Source organism: Anopheles merus, chromosome 2L, assembly GCF_017562075.2.
Source record: "Anopheles merus strain MAF chromosome 2L, AmerM5.1, whole genome shotgun sequence".
NCBI classification, from domain to species: Eukaryota; Metazoa; Arthropoda; class Insecta; order Diptera; family Culicidae; genus Anopheles; species Anopheles merus.
This window is the reverse complement of record NC_054083.1, coordinates 34,055,247-34,077,262: the sequence shown is the minus strand read 5'-3', so window position 1 is coordinate 34,077,262 and position 22,016 is coordinate 34,055,247. Positions and strand designations below refer to the sequence as shown.

The 22,016-nt window shown below is 49.3% G+C and overlaps 2 protein-coding genes across 4 annotated transcripts in view; one reads left to right on the top strand and one right to left on the bottom strand.

Moving 5' to 3' along the window:
* LOC121594819 (LIM and SH3 domain protein Lasp) overlaps positions 1-3,385 on the bottom strand; it is a 53,865-nt gene extending 50,480 nt beyond the window's left edge. For both annotated transcript variants that reach the window (XM_041918519.1, XM_041918520.1), the window contains exon 1: positions 2,283-3,385. In XM_041918519.1, coding sequence (XP_041774453.1) covers positions 2,283-2,351 — 69 coding nt within the window. In that variant the 5' untranslated portion in view covers positions 2,352-3,385. The remainder of the gene's footprint in view (positions 1-2,282) is intronic.
* A 1,138-nt stretch (positions 3,386-4,523) lies between these two features.
* On the top strand, positions 4,524-21,308 carry LOC121591511 (protein disabled). Of its 2 annotated transcripts, none has more exons than XM_041912109.1 (8): positions 4,524-6,159; positions 8,328-8,443; positions 9,845-9,943; positions 10,017-10,628; positions 10,703-11,107; positions 11,190-14,331; positions 15,330-15,467; positions 15,534-21,308. In XM_041912109.1, exons 1-8 carry the CDS (start codon positions 6,123-6,125, stop codon positions 18,383-18,385), a joined length of 7,401 nt encoding a protein of 2,466 aa, XP_041768043.1. In that variant the 5' UTR covers positions 4,524-6,122; the 3' UTR covers positions 18,386-21,308. The 2 variants fall into 2 exon arrangements, with proteins under 2 accessions (XP_041768043.1, XP_041768042.1); XM_041912108.1 differs by lacking the exon at positions 4,524-6,159 and adding an exon at positions 7,320-8,158.
* Positions 21,309-22,016: the final 708 nt, after the last annotated feature.

Sequence of the window (22,016 nt, the reverse complement as noted above, 5' to 3'; positions counted from 1 at the left end):
CAGTTTAATGTAACAAAACTCAAATCTTTTAGCTTAAAGAGTTTAGCTTATCAAAACTCAAATAAAATCGCCCTCAAAACTCTAACCTGCTTACTTCATAGCTTGACCTGCTTTTTCGCACTCATCATAGCGCACGTCGAGCTAATAATACAACTGAGCATGGGAAATTCAATTTTCCCTTTTTCCAGTACACCCCGTAACACCTTCTCCCCTACTAGCAAACAAATGATAAATAACGATGCAGTAATAGCTTATTGCCACTCCATTTAACGCCTTCACTCATCGGCGGAATCGGAACTGCTCTCGAGTTCGGGCTGGTGCATTTCCATCCAACACACTCCGCTTTTTTGCATACCCAAGCCTTCTGAGCACCGTGGAAAACACATGTTTTCATAATTGTTTTATTACGCAAAGCGAGCGATAGAGCAAAGAGAAGAGAAAAAAAACATAAAATAGCAAACGTATGCTGCAACTTGTGTTTGTGAAAACATACACACACACGGTATGCCACCCTCTACGCGATTGTGCAGCATGAGAACGTTGGTAGGTGGCCTCCATACGCAGCACACCTTTCCCCTCCTCGCGCATGAAATACTTTGCGTAAAGTTCATTTAACAAAAAAATAAACAAACAGCCCTTTACGCTGCACTACGCATCTCCTCTCTCTCTCTATCTCTCCCAAGGTGTTGCGGTGGTGGCGTCGGTATCCCCGACATTCCCGGCGGGAGTGGGTGTTATGTTGTTCACGTGAATTGAAGGTGGCGGCAACATTACAAAAAAAAACAAAGCAAAACAAAATAGCTTCGTCAACTTGCGGCGGTTTTGCATTTCACAAGTAGTAAGCATAATTTTGCAATAATACGCATACACACACACATGAAGGTCACAAAAATAAATGCCTCACTTCAAGGGCCACAGTGGGGAGAAGAAGGGGGGGGGGGTTTGATTTGATTTCAAACATTGAAAATTGACGAACCAAAAAAAGAGGAAAATACATCACCTTTGCGTATGATTCATTCGATTGTTTTGGGTGACAAAAACACAAAGGGACATTCTCAAATTCCCTTGGCATGTGCTACTTGCTACTGATGCGGATGGTCCGTTAGAAGGGAAGATGTACTGTTTAGCTAAGGAACGACGGAGGGACAAAGGGAAGCTCGCAGCTTTTACACCGTTCCCATTCCTTATCTTATCAGCACCAGCGTGCAGCAACGTGCAACCACAAATACCTAGGGCGAAAAATCATTATCTGGTAGGGTAGTTTTGGTCGCCCCTGCGAATGATTTATTCCAGTCCCGGCGTGTCATGTGATAGGAAGATTGCGCATTTTTGTTTCTTTTTTTTTTGCCATGAAAAAGCTTCTGCTGTGTAGGAAAGACGTTCCAAGTTGCCCAGTTGCGCTTATCAGCGCGAAATTGCTGTGTGCGCGAAAAAGTTCGTCTCCTGTTACCTGTTGCATGCGCAAGGGTGAAGCAATAGAAACGGGGGGGAAAAAAGGCACTTTAAAAGTAACATCGTAGTGCCACATTCCAAACACTATCACTGTTGCTTATCGCCGGGTGGCATCTTTCACCGTGGAAGCTGTAAATTCCTTACTTGCTCCCGGATTTGAATTTATTTTTTATTTTTTGCTTTTTTGCCACTACAAAACAAAGCCCACGATCGAACGTGCTTGATCTGTTTGTGCTATTATTATTATTATTTTGCGCACTGTCATCACCGCCGATGACGTCATTGCGTATGACAGCCACGACGGAGTGATTCAGTATTTACACCAAGCGGCGTAGCTGATCGCGAGGGCGCTTCGCGTCGATCGGGACGTTGAAATCATTTTGTCACACAAAGCAAAACCTTTGATCCCACCATTTCCGGATCAATGGCCACAGATATATCATTGTCGTATTTTGTTCGTTTTGTTGAGTTTTGTTGGCCCATCCCGTCTCATTCCACCGTGCCTTTGAGGGGTTTTTTTTCTCTTCTTTTACCCGCTGCGCGTTTTAAAACCCTCGATCGTTGGGCTCCGTGTGCCTTTGATGGTGAAGGTGTGTGCGAGCCTCTGCAGGTCTCACGCACACATACACACACACTAACCTCGACGCCCTCGCGCTGCCCTGACCGGAGATGATCGGACGGACACACACACACAGCCATAGACACACAAACACAATGATGAAGAAGAGATGTAATGAAGAGAATACAAAACACCATATTGCAGAAAATGACCCTTTAGGCCACGGAGATGACTTAACAGACACACACACAATAAAGGGGGGGAGGCTTACCTTGTCCAAGCATTTTAGCTCCTCGATCGGATAGACCACCTTCTGGCACCGAGCGCAGGATTTGTTCATCTTGACAGCCGCCGTACGATCGCTTCTTCCTAAAACTTACAACACGCGCACACACACACACAAACCCCCCTTCCGGAATTGCTCGATCCTCTCTCTCTCTCTCTCACACACACTCTCTCTAAACACTCGATCTCACACACTGTGCGCCGCTTGCAGAACAACTTCTATCCGCGGCTGAGCTGTGTGCGTACGTGTGGAGGTATGTGTGTGAGTGAGTTGTTTTGTGTGTGGGAAAAAAAACCTCCGCTTTGCAGATCCGTAACAAGATGCGACGAGCAAGGGCCTACTCCGACGAATGGCGATTTTTTTTTTTTTGGGAATTGATGATGACGTTTGCACACGCACAATTTTTATTCCACCACGAGACGTAGCACACACGCGCACGCAGCGATGCACCACATACACTCACGCAGTAGGCACGGCGTATATTGCAGGGAGAGGGGGGTGTGGAGCAGGAATCGATCGATCTTTTTCGGAACTTTCACCCGCACCCGCTGGAGATTATTTTCGCCCCCTTCCGTATGCGTCAACACTTCTTTTTTTTTTTCTTTTGCTTTCTTTTGACTTTTGGCTCAACCGTGAACAAGATCACAGATCAGTGCGCGCACACACACGGAAGCACACACACACACTCACAGAGCAACAGGCGCGCACGGGCAACCACTTCTTCCTGGAGGAATTCGGGCTTAGAGAAACAGAAGAAGAACCTCAACAACAACAACAGCAGCAAAACGGCAAACGCAACAAACGGTCAAAGCTAACACGATGCCGTCCCACGTTACCTTCGCCCGTGTGTACGCAGGCACACGTGTCGAAGCGGTAGTTTTTTTTCTTCTGCTTTAATTCACACACAAAAAACGCACTTCCAAGATCGGCGGCAAAGAGGGATTTTTTTGCTGTTTAATTCTTTTTTTTCGTTCGCTTTTTTGAATGCTAACGCAACTGGGCTGTTAGAATTTAAAACAAAACAAATTCGACGCGACAAGACGCACGCAGCGCTGCACACACACGTCCGTTCGCTTTGCGAGAGAGAAACAAACTGAACGAGCCCGCCGACTCTCGGCTGCAGCACGACCTGGCGTTGGAGAGAGCAGAGCAGCTGTGTGTGTGTGTTCGTGCTTCTCGCTCTAGCGTTGATCGGCGCTATCCTGCTTGCACGGCCGTGTGGCGGTATAGGGCTACTCGCTCTTTCGTTTTCGCACAGCCTTGCCTAGGAGGAGAAATTTTCGCCCAGCCTGGAACAAAAACGTCGTGCTGCTCGCTTCCCCTGCCACAAAGCCGTCTCGTTTGCTCTTACGGGCGTGCTATGAAGCAAGTTGGCTCAACTGTGTTTTGTCTCGTTTGACGCTCGCGCAGTATGAATGTGTTGGTGCATGTCCTACCGCTGCTCGTCCCTTCGTCTAGTCGTTTGATTCACTGTTGACTGCTGCAGTGCACTGTACACGTGTGCAACGGGGTTGAAAGATTAATAAAAAATACAAAACCTATGTTTTGCTTAATCTTATATACAGTTTAGCAATCATTTCGAGGCTAATATAAGGCTAAATAAATCTTTTTTATAGAATGCAAAATTTAATCAGTTGTTAGCTCATTTATTATTAATGTTAAGGTCAAATACAAAAATATATATTATATTGCTCTTCATGTTGATTCCATGCACATGTACCTTGATATTTTTAATGTTCCGACAACGCACCGTGGGTGAGCCTGTGAAATTTGTCCTGTATCAGCTCCTTTGTGCAGCACGTGTTTCTCGTTTTGCAAAAATACTGTAGCATTGCTACAATATTTAAATGATATTTAGTAATTATTTAACTTTTATCATTAATAACCAAGTCATGGCCATGCTCTATGCATTTGCATTGTATAAATTTCAACATTTTAAATCAGTTTCAAGTTTATCTAAACAAATAGATTTGAATTTTGAACAAAGTTCGTTGCAATATGAATTATGCTTTGAAAATAATACAACCCAATATTATCTCCTGTAAAATAGACAATCCCCAAAGGATAAAAAGGATTCAAACGATTTTCCACATTTTCTGGACATTTGACATTTGTCAACGAGGAAAATGCACCTGACTGTCCTTACGACACACCGACACACACACACGCACACACACTCGACGTCCTAACGAACCATCGACGTCAGGACGAGCACGAACCAGCGCACGCACACAGCTGCGCCCGTCCCGTCTCGGGTGGTACAAGAATCTCCTACGCGCATCGCACACAAACACAACCCTCCGAGCCGATTTTCTTGTGGGAAAATTTTCCGACGAAAAATGGCAGCAAACCGGACGGTGTCGTCTCGTGTCGGGTGTGCTTAGAAACGGTGGAAAATTGCACCCCCAAAACTAGCTCGCCTCGGGACGGTCGCGTTCGCAAACGGTAGCGCCAATCGAGCACAATGCAAAGCTGCTAAAGTGTCCAGTGGTACGGCATCGGACGGGTTGCGAAATTGTGACGCAAAGAAAATCGTTCCCACCTTTACCGTAAAGCAGATGCAGGAAGGGCGCATTCTCGTTGTAAGGAGGGCAAGAGTTTGTGAAGAAAGTGTGCAAAATAAGGAGAAACGTGGTCACCGAACCAAGCAGTGCAGGATGCTCCACGCATCCGTTCAGTGTGTACTAGATTGATTGAAAGAATCAATTACAGCCCGTTTAGCTAATCGAGCCCATCGTCTGGTGGTGGTGTTCCTCCCTTTCTAGACAGCGTTACACACACACACATACACGCACGCACACACCCATACACAAGCATACGCGCGCACGCAGGGGTGTGCAGTGCTCTGTGCCGTTTGCCCGAGGGGGTTGGAAAAATCGATACACCGACCACCAGGAACCGGCAACCGAGTACCGTGTTTAGCGCGTTACACCATCTTTTCGTGCTGGTGTGTCTGGCTCTGCCGTCATCCATCGAAACCCGTTGTCTTCTTCAGTGTGTGTGTGTGAGTGTTTTTCCTTCCGTAAAAAGATATCCTTGCCGAAAACGAAAGATTCTGGCCTACGGAAAAGAAGTTCCAGTGCACTAGTGAGGTGTACTTAGTGAAGTGGCAGAACGCAAACGAGTGTCTCCGATCGAGCCCGATTGCAACCTACCTGTTTTGCATAATCGACTGCAAAGTGATAGTGGCTAATTTTCCCTAATGGCTCGGCAAACTGCCCCTCAGTCCCCTAGTGTATAGCTGGGCGGATTAGTGTAGTGAGGTCGTGTTTTTTTCTTCTTTGCGGTCAGCAGTTTTCCTGTGGCTTAGAATCGATACACCACCAAACCATCATCTTTCAGACTGATATCACACATGTGACCGAAGCAACCGTCGTGCCTGTGTTCGTTTCAGTAGTGTGGCTTTTTTTGCGCTAAAGTGCCGTAGTGAAGTTTCCGTCCCAGAGTTCCGTTTTTTACGCAAAGAAGTTTTGTCATCTTCTCCCGGCAAGGGCAACGGCACCTGGCGCATCATCTCTTGATCATCATCGTCATCAGCAGCAGTAGTAGTAGAAATTGAGTCATCGCTGGGTGGGGTGGTTAGTGTGTGCGTGTGTGTGTGTGTGTATGTTTTTTATGTACACCCTGCAATGTGCTCATATCGCCGCCTGCTATTCGCTTCGATTGCCGTAGAGAGGATGTGCGATAGTTGCGGTGCCAGTGTAGTAACTGTGTGACGAATTTCACGTGATACCAGTGTTTCCTCCATTTTTTCATCGCACCATGGCCCAATAGAAATCAGTCAGAATTGATCCCAACAGCTTAGTATACCAAAAATATAGGAAAATGCAGACGATTCGTAAGAAGACCAGTCCTTTAAAATGTAAGTATAGTTATTGTTCAAGCCCCAAATAGACCGTGCCGCCATACGTAGGACTGACTATCCTGCTATGGGGGGAAATCAATAAGTCACTGAAAGCCAACCCCACAAGTGTGTTGGCAGGCCTTGACCGGCATCGGTTGTTGAGCCAAAGAAGAAGAAGATAGTTATTACAGTTTTTTAAATTCTATCTACCGGTGGTTTCCTTTAGGTGTTGAAAGTCTGTTTAGGCGTGTCAAAATTTCATGCACAAACAAACGAGTCAAATTTCATGCACAATGCATGTATTAAACAAATAGCATAAGAGAAATGCATGAAATTACTTAACAATTTACCAAAACAAACAATTTTTGACGGTTTACCTGTATACATGGCTTTCCAATTAAGTAAATAAAATTTGCCATTGTTCTCAACACATTTGATTACGATGTCAATAATTTCCACAACTTACTAATGCATGTATCCATATTGTCAATCCCATTTTCATTCGATGTAAACATTGTATGCTTCGATGTGATAAAATTCAAATTGTAGATTGTTTTGTGCGGATGTGGATGCGGACTGCAAGCAGTGTGTGTTGTGCTGCTAATTTTATTGTTTCTTTGCCAGATGTCTAAACATTCCCTACAATGAATATGAATTTTATCACATCGAACCAGACAATGTTGACATCGAATAAAAATGGGTTGAGAATTTGGATGCATGCATAAGTAAACCGTGGTTATTATAATTATAATATTGTCATCGAAATCAAAAATGTTAAGACCAATGGGAAACGTTATTTTTGCAATTGAAAAACCCTGTAAATTTAAATAATACAAATAGGCAATGTAATAGAACACGTGCAAAATGTAACACCCAATTGCATACTTCACGGCGTACAGCGTTTGATAGATGAAAAATGGGGTCTGTATTTACTTGAATTTAGTAAGTTTTACAGTAAAATTGGTCGCAATAGTAAAACATTGATGACAAACCACATATGCGTATTTTTAAGTATTTTATTAACATTAAATTTTGCGGAGAAAAAACAGTTTTCCTGTTCCATCATTAATTTTCAGTTTGCTTGCAAAATTTTAAGCAGCTCGAATTTTCTTGCCACAATACTGTCAGTTGCTGTCGTTTGTAAACAAAACACAGCACAAACTAAAATAGTCCTGTCCTGTAAAATACTGTTTCTACGATAATTTTAACTCCCACACCGTTTTTAATGAACCCTTTCAGTATGTTTTAAGTTAAGAAACGAGACACCGCCTCCAAGATGTGTCAAAAGTGTTCGCCCGGGAAAAGGTCTAAGTCATGGTGCGGTTGATGAGTAATCGGCAGCAAAACGCAGCATTAATCACAGCACCGTTGTTCTGTGTGTGCATACCGTCCGCGAGCAAGCCGCCGTCCGTCGACCGTCGTCGGCAATGCACTGCGCTTCGTATTGCCAAGTCAACGTCTGATTAGAGGACGGTTTGTCTTTTATCCACCACGGGACCATCTAACCTGTGATAGCAGAGCCGAGCACGGGGTAGAAGATAGGCTGCCTGCACACAAGAGATCACACAAACAACAAGTTTATCGTGCTGCGGCGCTGGTCCGCACCTTGGCGTGATAATTGTCGGCACTGTGCCCCTTTGGTGTTGTGAATGTACCAGTTTCCAGATTGGAATTACCGTCTCTGCAGTTGGCCGTGTTTGTTGTTATTTCACGGTCGTGTTTTTTCTTCTACCCACTGTCCGTTCGTGTACACTCGCGTTTCGTTGTCTGTGATTGGGGTGGTAAAAAAGGAAACAGAGCAGTTGTGCGGTGTTTGTGTGCGCGGTTTTTATTGTGTCCCTGAAGATGGTCATTCCCTGCGACCCGGTTTTTTAAACACCCACCTCCTCTACTATTTGCCCACCCACTCGTGCCCGTAAATGTCAAGTAAACGAACGGTTACTTGGTAACGCGAGCGGCATTCGAACGTGCAAGATGAGAAACAGTACGCGTTCCTCCGACCGTGGGCTCCTGCGACGTAAGAATTTCAATTTGTTGTCCTGTTTATTCTTTTCTGCAACTTCCTTTTCGAAGCAGTGTCGTAAAACGGACGCAACACAACGACCGTTCGATATCGATTATCAAACAATTCCAACTTTTGGTGGCCTATTTTCCCTCATTCCCTCTATCTCGCTTTCTTTTTCCAGATCGAAACGAACCCGGGCGTTTCTTCGGCGATGGTGTTAGCTTCAAGGCCAAGCTCATCGGCATCCTAGAGGTCGGTGAGGCTCGAGGTGACCGGATGTGCCAGGAGGCACTGCAGGTACTAGAACGTCCAACGAAGGGGGCTGGGTTGTGCTTGTCTTTTTATGTTTATTTCATGTTAAATTGGGAATCCCGCTCACACTGCAAGATCAAAACAAAAACACACACATCATAGGCAAAGACGAAAAGCGTTTCAAAAGCAAGAACGGCAAAAGAATAAAGGGCACTCCTCCCTCCTCCGCCCTTCTCTGTCGTCAGTCAGTCCGGTGTGCTATTTTTAGCGCCACAGCACACACACCGCCCTCCCGTGCACCACGCTCCGGTCTCCTTTGAAAACCAAATCCCCGTGCTCATCATTCTCAACAACCGGCTCCCAGTGCCCCAGTCACCCTCCCCCTATCAGCTGAGTTTAAATGGCCTGCCACCGAGCGCGTCAAGAGCCGCAGATGATGAGATAAAATCCGATGCCCCGCCGAGTGTTGGCGCACAAGCGGGGGAGGGGAGGAGGGTCCGCACAGCTGCTGAATTGGCTCCAATTCAACCCAGCCGGACGCGCATTATCTTATCCCCTTCCTTGCTTCCCTCTATCCATTTCCCGGGACAGAGAAGAAGGCCCTGGAATCCTTCTCCAGGCCGGGCGAGTATGTGTCTGTGCTTCGCGGAGAGGTTTTATTGGCAAATTTACGATGGCAAAACATATAAATCAAATAACGCACCATGCAACACACACACACACACACACCGCGAGAGGCGTGCTGGAAAGGATTGTGTTGCGGTAATCTGAAGTTACGTTTTATTGAATAGCGTGCTTCTAACCGGCCAACAAACAAGCAAAAAAATACACATCCAAACAAGCAACAGCGACACCATCGGCGCAACGCGGTTGCTTACAATGCGCTTTATTGAAAACGATCAAAACCCAAACCTAAAACCACGCGTTGTACAATTGTACCGAGGCAGGAGTGCTGCTGTGAGGTCACTTTTTTTGCGCTACACTCCATATACTACGCCACAGATGCCGTGCGTATCGAATGTTACGCGGCGCGCTGTTTAACGGCTGCGGTTGGCCGTTCGATTGTAGTTGCGCTTCGAACGGCGTGACACCGTAACAACCTGCTCTGGTGGCAAAGGAAGGGGGTGGTAGAGTGGCGAACATTAGACCCGATCAAGCGGAACTACGAACGGGGAGGATGTAACGTAATGAAACAGATTTACCCTTGCTTTTCATACGCAGCAAAACTTTCCCACAATCGAAAACGGAATCGCTTCGACTCTTCGGCCGGATTGTGTCTCATTTCTCGGACAAACATTTTAATTTATTCCCAGTCTGTGTGGTTGTTGTTGTTGTGGGGAGGCCAGCAATGACACAATCACACAGTGGGCTATTTATGTCTGAAGGCCACAACTGGGCGGTGACATTTAATGAGACTCCTTATATTTCCCGCCTTTGCACACACAGGACCTCAAAATGGCAATACGGGCCGCAGGAGAGCACAAGCAACGCATCACGATACACGTCACGATCGATGGCTTACGGTTGAGAGATGAAAAAACTGGCGTAAGTAGTGCACCAACCAAGCAGGCCATACTTCGTTTCCCGCACCTAACGCCAAACCCGCCTTCCTTCGCAGGATTCTCTCTATCACCATCCCGTGCACAAAATATCGTTCATCGCCCAGGACATGACGGACTCGCGTGCATTTGGCTATATTTTTGGTTCCCCCGACAGTGGCCACCGGTTTTTCGGCATCAAAACCGACAAAGCGGCCAGCCAGGTGGTGCTGGCGATGCGCGACCTGTTTCAGGTCGTGTTCGAGCTGAAGAAGAAAGAGATTGAGCTGGCCCGGCAGCACATTCAGAGCAAAATTACGGCCCACGAACATCAGGCCGTATCGGCATCGCTGGTGGCGAAAAGTGGCGGCAGCACGCTGGACAGTAGTGGCGGAGGAACGGGTGGCAGCAGTTCGAGCTATGGAAAGAATCACTCGAGCGAGACGGCGCTCGGTGCGCTGGCGGCCGGTGGATCATCGATGGGCGCTGGGTCAAGCGGTACCATGAAGATGGTGGCAGGGAAGAGTGAAAAATCGCCCGAATCCGTCGCCGACCTGGTAGATCTCGAGCAGGAGCTGAGCTGCATACAGCGTGGCATCACGCAGATGGAGCGCATTACGCCGAGCGAGGGCCCGGGGAAAAGTGTACTCGATGACGATCCGTTTGGTGATTCGTTTGCCAACATTCCGCCGGTATGTATTAGAAGGATTTTTCTTTTGAAAAAACAAAATGACGTCATATTAAACGCTTTTTCCCTCGTTTTTAGTCATACAATTTGCTGCCACCACCGGAGTCAAGCAAACGGCACCAGAAGCAAACGCATCGCTCGACGGAAAATCTACCCACGATGGAGTCGAGCCCGGTTGTGTCCTCAACGCCACCACCCATGCCAGCGCCACCAATTCCTACCCAACCGAGTGCTGGTGCTGCTGCTGGTAGCGGTGCAACGACTCTAACTGGATCGTCAAGCTCACAACCGGCTGGCAGCAACAACACCAGCAACAGCAACAATCCGCCAGCGTCTCAGGGGGCTGCCGGTGGCAGTACGCTTACCAGCAGCAACTCGGTGCAGAACGATGATTGGTTAAATTCGCCGCCAAACACGTCACGCTTCGATCCGGAACCGGCACGCTATTCCGACGAACCAAAGAACCCGGAAGACACAGGCAAGGTGTGTAGAATTGCATCACGGCGATGTTACCTTACCTCTAATGCTTAAAATCTTTTCAACGACGTTTTCCTCCCTTTTTCAGACTCCTCAGCCGTCTGCCGCTGCACAGCCATCGTCCTACACGGACGTGTTTACCGACCTGGACCCGCTGGGCACGGGCAAAATCAAGCCATACATCGACAAGAAGTTCTTCTTCCAGGAGCTGAAGAATCCGCCGAAGAAAGTGTTGAAAGATCTGTCCGGCAAGGAGAGCACCTTCAATGCGAACTTTGCGTCGGAGGACGGGCTGCAAACCGTCGGCGGGTCGGCAACGTTGAACGCAAGCAATATCTCCACCCTTGCTAGTGGTAGTGGCGATCTGTTTAAGGCCAGCTTTGATGAGGCACAATCGTCGCTGAAGAATGCCAACAGCAGCACCGAAGCGGGCTCGAGTGTGGGCGATGGCGGAGGGCAGGCAAGTGGTGGTACGGGCATGCCGCTCATAGAATCGCTGGTCGGTGGTGGATCCAGCGCGCCGGCCGATCCGTTCATGGAAGATGACGATTTCTCCAAGCTGCAGCTCGATCCGTTCGAGGTCCACTTTTCCCGCAATGCGTCACCGCGCAATGCGGGCGGGCAGCAGGAAGGTGGACGGCCGTCCGATTCCGAGGAACCATCGAACAACAAACCCCCGACCGAAGCGAAAGACGGAACAGTGTACAACGGGCCGCTGCAGGTGAATCTGCCGCCCGAATCGTGGGCCAGCTACATCAGCCAGAAACGCCTCGAGCGCCAATCGTCCGAAGCCAGCGCTGCTGCCCAAACGGGGCAAACGGGCGGCCCGAACGCGCACCGCAACCGGCCGGCGGCGAGCAGCGTGTTCAAGCAGAACACCGTCGATGTGATCTCTAGTCTTAGCTCCAGCTCGAAAAAGATGAAACCGAACCTGTTCGGGCAGAAGTTTTCCAAGCGCGACTCGAACAGCATAAACATGCGCCGGCTGCAGGAGAGCGATTCGCTGAGCGAGACGGAAATGGCACCGGAGCCACCGCCCCGGCCCGATTCGGGCTCGCACATCGAACCACCGCCGTTGCCTCCGAAGAAGCAGTTCGCCGACATCGTCATCCGGCCGTCGCCGCGATCGTCGTCATCGTCCTCGTCCCATGCGAACGCTGGTGGGGCCGGTTCGGGCAGTCTGTCCGGGCATGGACCCCGGGAGCGGTACGATTACGTTGGCAGCAAGTATGATAGCAGCCGGTCACCTTCGGGTGGCGATCGGGCGGGATCGGATGCACCTCCACTTCCGCTACCGTCGCGCAAGGTGGGTCGCACCGCGGGCGAAACGGTTGGCCCGGGGCGTCCGCAGAAAAAGTGCACCGACGAGGACGATTATCTGGCACCGATCGGGAAGATCGATATACCAACGCTGCTGCCACCGCCGCAGAGGAAGGATGCGTCGAAAACGACGCGCACCACGCGCAAGCAGTCCGAGACGGATCCGCGCAATCTGGACGAACCGACGCCACCGCCGTCCTCGAAATCGCCCACCGGCAGCGGAGCGGGACACTTTGCCAAGGAGCTCGATCAGCACCATCATCAGCAGCAGTCCGTTGCGGCCTCGTCCTTCCTGCCCGACATTACGCTCAGTCAATTACTAACGCTCGGCATCGACGAGCTGGCGGCCAAGCTGAACGTGCCCGTGTCCAAGCTGAGTACGATGACGCTCGTCGAGCTGACCACCTACCTGTCGGAGTTCATCGAGAACAGCAAGTATCCGACGGCGCCGGCACCGGCCCCGCCACCTTCGGCCGCCCCATCGTGGGCCACGAGCAGCAGCATCAGCCAGGACAATACGGCCGGGCGGGACGGCAGTGTGAGCGAGTCGCCCGTGTTTAAGGTGAACTTTGACGACAGCAACGATGCGATGTTTGTGGCCAAGTTTGACGACAACTTTGGGGAGGATGAAAGGCCGGCACGGGGCGCCGATCGCACCAGTACGTTTGTCGCCAACTTCGACCATCTCAATCTGCAGCCGACTGGGGGTAGTGGATCGCACCCGTCCTCGGCACCGGTTGTCGATAAGTATGCCGTGTTCCGGGAGATTATTGAGCAGGAAATTGGACCGGATGGAGCGGGGTCAGTCGATGCTGCGCCCGAGCAAGACCAGGAACAACGAACCGGACCGAACGATCGTGCCGATTCGCTCGATCTGCAGAAGGAAGTGGCGTCGGAAATGAACCGCCTGTCGCCCGCCTTCATGGGTGGTGAGACAGCGAACGTGGGCAGCTCCCCGCATCCCATGCACAGCTTCGGTGGGTCTTCCGCCAGTCCGCTCACAACCGGACCGCCGCTCACGAAGATCGACACCAAAATCACGGAAGTCATCTCGCAGGCAAAGGATCGATATGCGGCTCTGCGCGACATCATACTGGTGGAGGATCTGTTCGAGAAGCCGGCGGCACCGATGGCGCGCATGGAGTCGTCCTCATTCGAGGACCGCGAGCTGGACGACGATGCCAAATTTGAGGCCAACTTTGACGACATGGAACCGGCGGTGGTGCAGCAGCAGCAGCAGGAGAACACCTCGCCGGAGATTAACATTTCAGACGCGGACATGAATGAGGACGAAATGCAGCAGCAGCGCCAGCCGGAAACGGGACAGGATGGAGGTGTGGCGTACCGCGGTGCCGTTACACCACGCGAGGATTTGGAAATTGACGAGTTGATGCAGAAAGCGGTCTCCAATCTGTCGCTGCACAGCAACGATCAGCTATCGCCCGCACCGACCGGTTCAGCCAGCGCTCAGCTGGGCCAAGGGTTGAAGGGAAGTCCACTGCTGCAGCATAGCGCCACCTCGCCGTACCGACCGACCAACATGTCCACCTCGACGACGCTGCTGAACGATATGATTGGCCCGAAAGCGAAATCGCCAACCACTGGCAGTACGATGGTCCAGTACGAAACACTTTCCCTGGGACCGTCGGGCCGTAGCGGTGGTGGTGGTTTGAGCGATATGAGCACTTCGCCCATACCGCCATTGGGGCCGAAGTCGTCTTCTTCCTCCGGTACCGGGATGGCCAAGAGTCCGATCCTAAAGCCTTCGCCAATGTCTCGCAGAAGCGATGATGGAGGTAGGGGCAAACCGAAACCGGCCCCGCGGGGCCAATCGTCGAGCGATAAGCGCTCGTCCGGTTCGATGAGCGACGGTGACGGTGAATCTTCCCCAGAGGTAGATAACAATGAAGGTTAGTGTTGTGTTTCTTGAATCCTTCGTAAAGATTCATTCAAATCAAACTTTAGCGATGAGTGATTCGAGTCTCGAATTGAATTTCTAAAGTCTCATGAACCTTTGAAGATAAATAATTCTTTAATGATTCATATAAATCTTGAACGATTCATGAATCTTTAAAGAGTTGTGAAACTATAAATGATTTATTAAACTCTAGAAAAAAAAATGAATTTTTAGATATTCATGAATCCCTAAAATCATCAACTTTTCCTGGATTCTAGTATCACAGTTCCGGGTATCATTAAGCATCGTTTTCATAGATCTTGAGATATTAATAAATCTTTGATACAGGTCTTTCACCTTTCTGAAGGGAAATGACCTTAATGTGACGGGAATTGGACTCTGCGGTACCCTTTTTGGATACACTCATCGGAAAATCTTATTGGATTCCAAATGAACTTGTCCAAACAGGATGCCGTAAATACCATTTCCAGTAACAAAGACCCAAAAAGTGTCCCAAAATAACGAGAACTCATTGTAATTTATAAATCCCAGATTTTAGGATTGCGTCACTTCACTTTCATTTAGATTTATTCATTCAGACCAATGATTCATTCTGATTCTTGATTCATTCATTCTCCTAATTTATTCAGATTCTTGATTCATTCAAATTCATGATTCATTCAATTAATTCGAATTCATAATTCATTTTGTTTCATGATTCATTCATAAAGATGGTTCTTTTTTATTCATGATTCATTCGGATACATGATTCATTCAGATTCATAATTCATTAGATTCTTGATTCATTTCGATTGATTATTCATTCTGATTCGTTATTCATTCATATTCATGATTCATTTAGTAACATGACTCATTCATATTAATTATTCATTAAGATTCACTCGAATTCATTAATTTAAATCTAAAATTCCCTTCTCTAGTTAATGTTTGCTGAGGTGTATAGAAAGAACGTTCTAGGTATTAACTAATGTGCTTTTTTACACTTTACAGAGGGAAAACTGTCCCGCATGACCCCTACCAATGCCAACGAATCGTGGGCCGTGTTCGATCAACCAGAACCGCCGCTCCACCATCCTTCCAAAAGGCAGGACATGCGCCACGATACCGTACGAGGGGATAGTGGAAGAAGTACGTCATCTCTTACGTTGCTCCTTGTCAAGTACTAACGATTACGTTTTGTCCGCCTTTTTGCAGGAAGTGGCGATAAGAACGGTCCCGATTCACCCTGCTCCTCCGATCCGAAAGACGAATGGACGAAGGCGGACCTGCGCGACTACAACCGCCGGTGGCCCTCGAAAGGACACACGTCCTCCTCGTCCCGGGACGTCAGCCCGTGGGACGAGGAAGGGCCGGACTATCGCAAACGCTCCTCGATGCACCCGTCCGGCGGTGGTGGTGATCCGTCGATGCGCCATCATCATCCGACGTCGGGCGAACGGTACCACCATCCCCGCATGCCGCCGCGCCGTATCAACTCGAACGATGAGGATTACGACGAGGAGCTGGTGAAGGAGCGCGGCCAGCAGCGGCGTCGCATGAAGAGTGGCGTCGGCTCTCGCAGCCGGGACAACTTTGAGGACGAGCACTGGTACCACGACCACCATGCCGGACCGACCTGGTCCTCCCCGACGGAGGACGAGGATGTGCGCGGTCCGCCCGGTGAGCGTGGGGAGCGTGGTTCGCGCTCGTTCGATCGGAACGCGTACGAGCGCAGCACGTACGGGCCACCGTACGAGAAGCGGGAGCCGAAAAGCTTGCCGCCCGCGTACGACCGGCGCGAGTACGGCAAGGGCTACGACAAGCGGAAGTACTACCGCGAGCGGGAGCCGTCGCGCGGTGGCAGCGGCGGTCGGTACGATTACGACCCGTACGGAGGCGATGGCGGGTATGGTGGCAGACGGGGGGCCGATTACGACGAGGGCGTGGTGTACGAGCGGCCGAGTCGGGACTCGCGCGCCGCCCGGGAATACTTTTACGAGCGCGAGCGCAAAAGCTTCGACCGGGAGAGCAACGAATCGTACGATAGCCGGGAGCGGCAGCGCAGCTTCGGGAGCGGGGACATCTACGGCAGCCTGGATAGTCGGGCGGAGTATCGCGAGCGGGACCGGTACCTGTCGCTGGACAAGAGCCGGTCGCTGAGGCGCGGCATGCGCAATGCGGGCAGTGCGCGGCTGGACCAGGAGCTGGACCAGGACTCGGAGGGGGATCTGATCGGTGGCATGATGGGTGGCAGTGGCCGGTCCGGGGGTGGGCTGCGTGATGCCGGTGGTAATAGTTTGCATCGCTCTAGTCAAAACATAGGCCGCGGTGGCGGCGGCGGTTCGAAGCAGCAGCAGCAGCAAATGATGATGATGCTGGATGATGATGTGTGGGGTGTGACGAAGGGCGGTGGCGGTGTCGGTTCCGCTGCCACCATGCCGTGGAAGCGACCGTCCAGCGCGACGGAGCAGCAGGAACAGCGACGCTACAACGAAGCGGGTGGACGAGGCGGCCGGGGAATGGGGCCCGTGGTCGGTGGCACTAGCTTGGCCGGTTCGGACGGCGAGAAGGATCGGCGGTTTCGCAAGAAGAGTCGATCGCGCGCCGACCGGAAGGAGATGGAGATGCGCACGAACTACGCCACGATGCGGTACCCGGTGCGATCGAAGGAGGATTACTTCGATTTCGACGCACCGGAGGGTGGCCGGGTTGGCGCTGGCGTAGACGACGATGACGATGAGGACGATGAGGATGAGGTGCCGGCCGGTAAGCTGACGCTGCTGGACGACCCGCTGGACGAAGGTCCGGCGTATTACGGGCCCGGCCGGAGGGTGCCCCCTGGGGGACCGCTGCCGCCCGGCGTAGGCGGTGCTTACTACGGCAAATCGTCCACACCGCGCCAGGAGGGGCGCAGCCTGAACGATGCACTGATCGCACAAGAAGCGAAAAAGATGGCCCGGTACGAGTACGAAGAGGAGGCCCTTCGCCGCATGAAGAAAAGCAATAGCCGGGACCTGTACTTCGAGGGCGGCAGTGGCGGCGGTGGCGGCGGTGGCAGTGGTTATGGCAGTGTAACGCCACCGAAAAGCGCCGCCCAAAAGCAGCACAGCGTTGCGCCAGCCGGCCGTACGCCGCTCGACTTTGAGTTTGAGGAGTACGCGGATCCGGCTGGACCGTCGGCCGGTGGCGATGGGTTCGAGAGCGATTTTAACTCTCCGCCTACTGGCGGCACTGGTGGCGGCGGTCCCGGTGGCGCAGGGGGAAGAAGTGACGTGCCGAAGTCGTACCGCTTTTCGAGCGATTTCTCCAATGAAAAGGAGCGCACCCATTACGCACACGATCAGCCGCCGCCCGGTGGCTACCAACGGCCGCAGCAGCATTACAAAGCTCATGCCAGTTCCGGTGCCGGCTATGCCGATACGGGTGACTATCCTCAGCAAGCGCCAGCCTCATCGTCTGCGACACCGCCACCCGGACATCATCATCAGCATCATCGGGAGCAGACAGCAGCGGTGGGCAGTGGGTCGAAGCTGCGGTTCAACGAGAATGTTACCGTGTCCAAGTTTGACGCGGAAGCAACCACCATGTTCGAGGACGATTTTGCTGGCCGGTCCGATGCGGAGCAGGATCCCGACGACGGTCAGCAGCAGCAGCAGCAGCAGCAGGGTTGGTCTGCAGCACGTATCACCACCAGTCCCGGTCCGGCAGCCGCACCAGCGACAAGCAATAACGGTAGTAACAAGAAGATATTAAAAACCTCTAGTCAAGCGGGGCACCATCAACAGCAGCACCAGCAGCAACACCAGCAACAGCAGCTATTTAATCAGGATAATATTCGCAAATCGGACAGTATTAACATTTTTGCCAAAAAGGTTGACGATCCCTTCGAGGATGATGATTTCTTTGCCTCCTCCGGTGGTGGTGGCAGGGGCGATCCATTCGGTGGCAGTGGTGCCGGCAACGGTGCCGATGCTGCTAACCACGGTGGAGGAGCTACCGCCACCGCCACCGGTGCCGGTGCCGGCGGGTGGGACAAAAACTTTGCCAACTTCGACGATAACATCTGATTACTCGGTAGCCTGATGATCGAGAGCAACTTCCTCAGTCGCCAGCTGAGCCGAAGCTTGAGTGCCCGCCAGCAGTACCAGTACTGCTGCCAACAGGACGAACATCAGCGCTACTCACTGGCCAAGGACATCCGGAAGCTTTACATGCGCATCAAGCACTGCAACCGGTACCAGGTGTTTGTGTAAGCGCGTTGTGAGAGCAACGGGGAAAACACACACACACACTCCCTTTCCCGTTCTCATTCTGTGTGTTTGTGTATGTATGTGTATTTGTCCTGTCTTTGTGTACATCCTTTCTTGGGAATCGTCGTCTGTCTGTGGCGTCCATTTCGTTTTATGTAATTACTTGAAGCTTTAATCCATGCACACCGCCCCATCTTATCATCTCATTTTAGCACAAGCCGGTTTTGAACACCACGAAAACCCGGGTTGCGGTCGAATGCGGCCCCGTGAGAGGGCCCGAAAACGGTCAGAAGCATGGAGCATTTTCCACGTTCGAAGTTTATTTCTATCGCACTCACAACTCATTCATATCATCCACATTTACGATCGTACGCGTTAGTTGTATTCGTTACACGTTAACTTATTATCAGCCCTGTGAGCTTTACGCGAAAACGGAATGGTGGTTTGGCGGATACTATGACGCCGGAAGCATGTATAGGAAATGAGATTATGCTGGCTGCTGTTGCTGCTTGTTGATATTGCAAAGTGGAAGTGAACTAACGAGAACCGATCGATAGTGCTAGGGCCGGTACCGCATACGCATGTCCTGTGTGTGTGTGCCCCACCATTTTCTAATAATCCCATCAATCCCCAGTATTTCAAATCGTAGAGCCAATTCAAAATTTGTCTCCCTTATAATCGCATTAAACCGCAAACGAAAGGATGAAATGAAGCAGAGAGTGAAACGATGGAAAAGGAAATTAGAGAAGGAAAAAAAACGAGAAGGCACATCATCTTTAAACACACGCATTCTCTAATGCTGCTCTTCCTTCCTCTTAGTATATTGGTAAAATGTTCTGAAAAAAAGATACCGCGGTGGCGCATCACTATGTATTAGACATGTAATCAGCGAACACGTAACGATTAGTGAGGAGGGTAGACGTGTTATTAACATACTTCAAACTCTTGAGGCAGCTAACAATTAGCATCAGAACCTGTTAGGGGTTGTTCGGGATTGGCGCCGATTTCGTAGGTTCTGTTCCTTCTTAGCGTTCATTTCTTTTCGAACCGGTTCCTCTTGTCGGAGAAGCAGACAAACACGTGGGCAGGCCCCTTACCTTATCCGATTCTTTGCGCTCATCCTTCGCGCGTCTGTTTGTGTTTTATGTAAAAGGGTTAGTTATATCTGAGACACTTACAGGATTAGGTTAGCAATAATAAGAACAATTACAGTAATATTAACGGTAATATTATGATCGATGTGTTGTAAATGCTCTCAATCAGTGCGGCCCCGGTGCGTAGTAGTGTCGGTGCGGTGGTTATGCTTTACTTCTGCCCGCCAAGGTAGCTTCATTTCATAATTAGGAAAGCACGCAAAGAGCGCTAGTAAGTTGATAAAAAAATTTTTTAGATTAATATTAATTCTCAACACACACACACACACACAGCAAAGAGAGGAAAGCAACAGTAAGATGCGCCACCTACACAGGAAAGTGGTAGTGTTTAGATATTATTAAAGGAACAATATTCAACGCAAGATTGTTTGCTCGGCTGGGCGCAGTAGGCCATTGCAATGATGCAGCATGTGCGCTTTAGTACCCAGTTTTGGTGCGTTTTTGTTTGAACAAAAATCTTCCCATTTCGATATTGAAGGAAACAAACCCACTTTGTGTGCGTGTAGCATTGCGTTTTTCGCTTATGAGATGCCTATGTTTGAATTTGTAACATATACGGTTTAAAACGAAATACGAATCGCCGGCTCCTCCCGATATGTCTGTGTGTGTGTGTGTGTAGGGAGAGGAAGCAAAACTCTAAAACATACTCGAATTAATCTTTTCCCTCACTCTTACGCTGGATAACGCATGCAGGAGTTGTGTGACAAAACGCAAAGGGGAAGAAAAATAGAAAGTAGAATGATGGCCCGTATAGAAGCTCTGGCACAAGGTAGATAAGGTGAAGAATAAAACCAATCATGCAAACACTGAACCGACAACACCAGAATAATGACGAAAAACGATGATTATACTCAAATGAACAAACAATGATAAAAGAAGAAACAAAATAGAACACAACAATATGAGCATTACAACTAACTGGAACAAAGGTAAACATTAAGCATTAACATTAATAGAACGAACAACAATTACTCAAGTACGGACATGAAGCATACAGAATAGAAAACATAACAAAAGATCGTGTTGGGTCGTACCGGAAAGGGATAATGAAAAAAATGTTGATATTAAAACCCCAACCCTCAACAAACAAAAAGAAGAACAGAAAACACAAAACAACACATACACATAAATGAAATGACATGGAAATTCTGACACAAAATTCGCTAATGGAAAATAAACGATGAAAAACTGCAACTGCAAACCGAAACGATGTCTTCGCTGGTTGCGACCTTTTCCTATTGGTTTTTGTTTTCCCTTTTCACGTTGGTGTCCGTATCAAATCGTCGGCAGTAGCACACCACCTGTGTAGATGTGTTTTCTCCCTTCCCTCCCCCATTTTCACAACTTAAATAGTGTTAAAACTTTTGCAAAACTTTGTCGCGCATGGATGGATGCCAGGGAGAGGAGGGAAGTGTGCAAACACAGGAGCAGGGAGACAAAGGAACAAAATGTTACATATAACGTTAAAGCAAATGAAGCAAGCAGACAAACAGAGAGAAACCAAATAAACAGGCACTCAATGCACTCTTCAGAAAACAAAAAGCAGAACAACCGAGAAAAGGCAAGCAAAAAAAATGGTTAAAACTTAAAAAAAAAGCTTATAAAAGATCATGCAATGGGTTAAGAATGAAACAAAAGAATAGGAAAACCACAACATAACAAAAACCAACGGACGAACTTTGTGACGCAATTGTGAGAAGAGCAACCGACAAAACCAACTATTAAGAAGTAAAAATATATCATTAAAATTTTAAAAACAATCCCTAATGTATGTTGTAGATGGTTTAAGCCTATTTTTGGTACTTGCTTCCGAACCTCTTATGGATGAACTTGCTACAGAACCTGTTACATGAACTGATACCGAACCTATACCTCTGGTTTAGGAACTAATCTAGACCGTCCAAGAAACGACCACTGTCTCCAGACTGTCTTGAAGACTGTCTTGAAGAATTGTATCCATATCAGCCATTGGATTATTGGATGAAGTTGGAATGTAGTTACTCGTGACCTTGAATGATCCTAGAAGATGGTGTAATGTGTTTGGAATTACCTTTGGCGAGATCTTGGAAGATGCAGCCAAAAGTATTTTGAAGGGAGAATTTGGAGGATGTTGGAAGATATTGTAATGAAGTTCCTTTTAGTGGTTTTAGATGTTGCTGGAAGATTTTTGCAAATTCCTGTCCGTGAGAGGATCTCGAACCTTTCATGGCGGAGGAGGATACAAGACGTAACCCGGCACATGAACTGATCTTCAAGATATCATATTAACTCGTAACCTTGGATGATCATAGAGG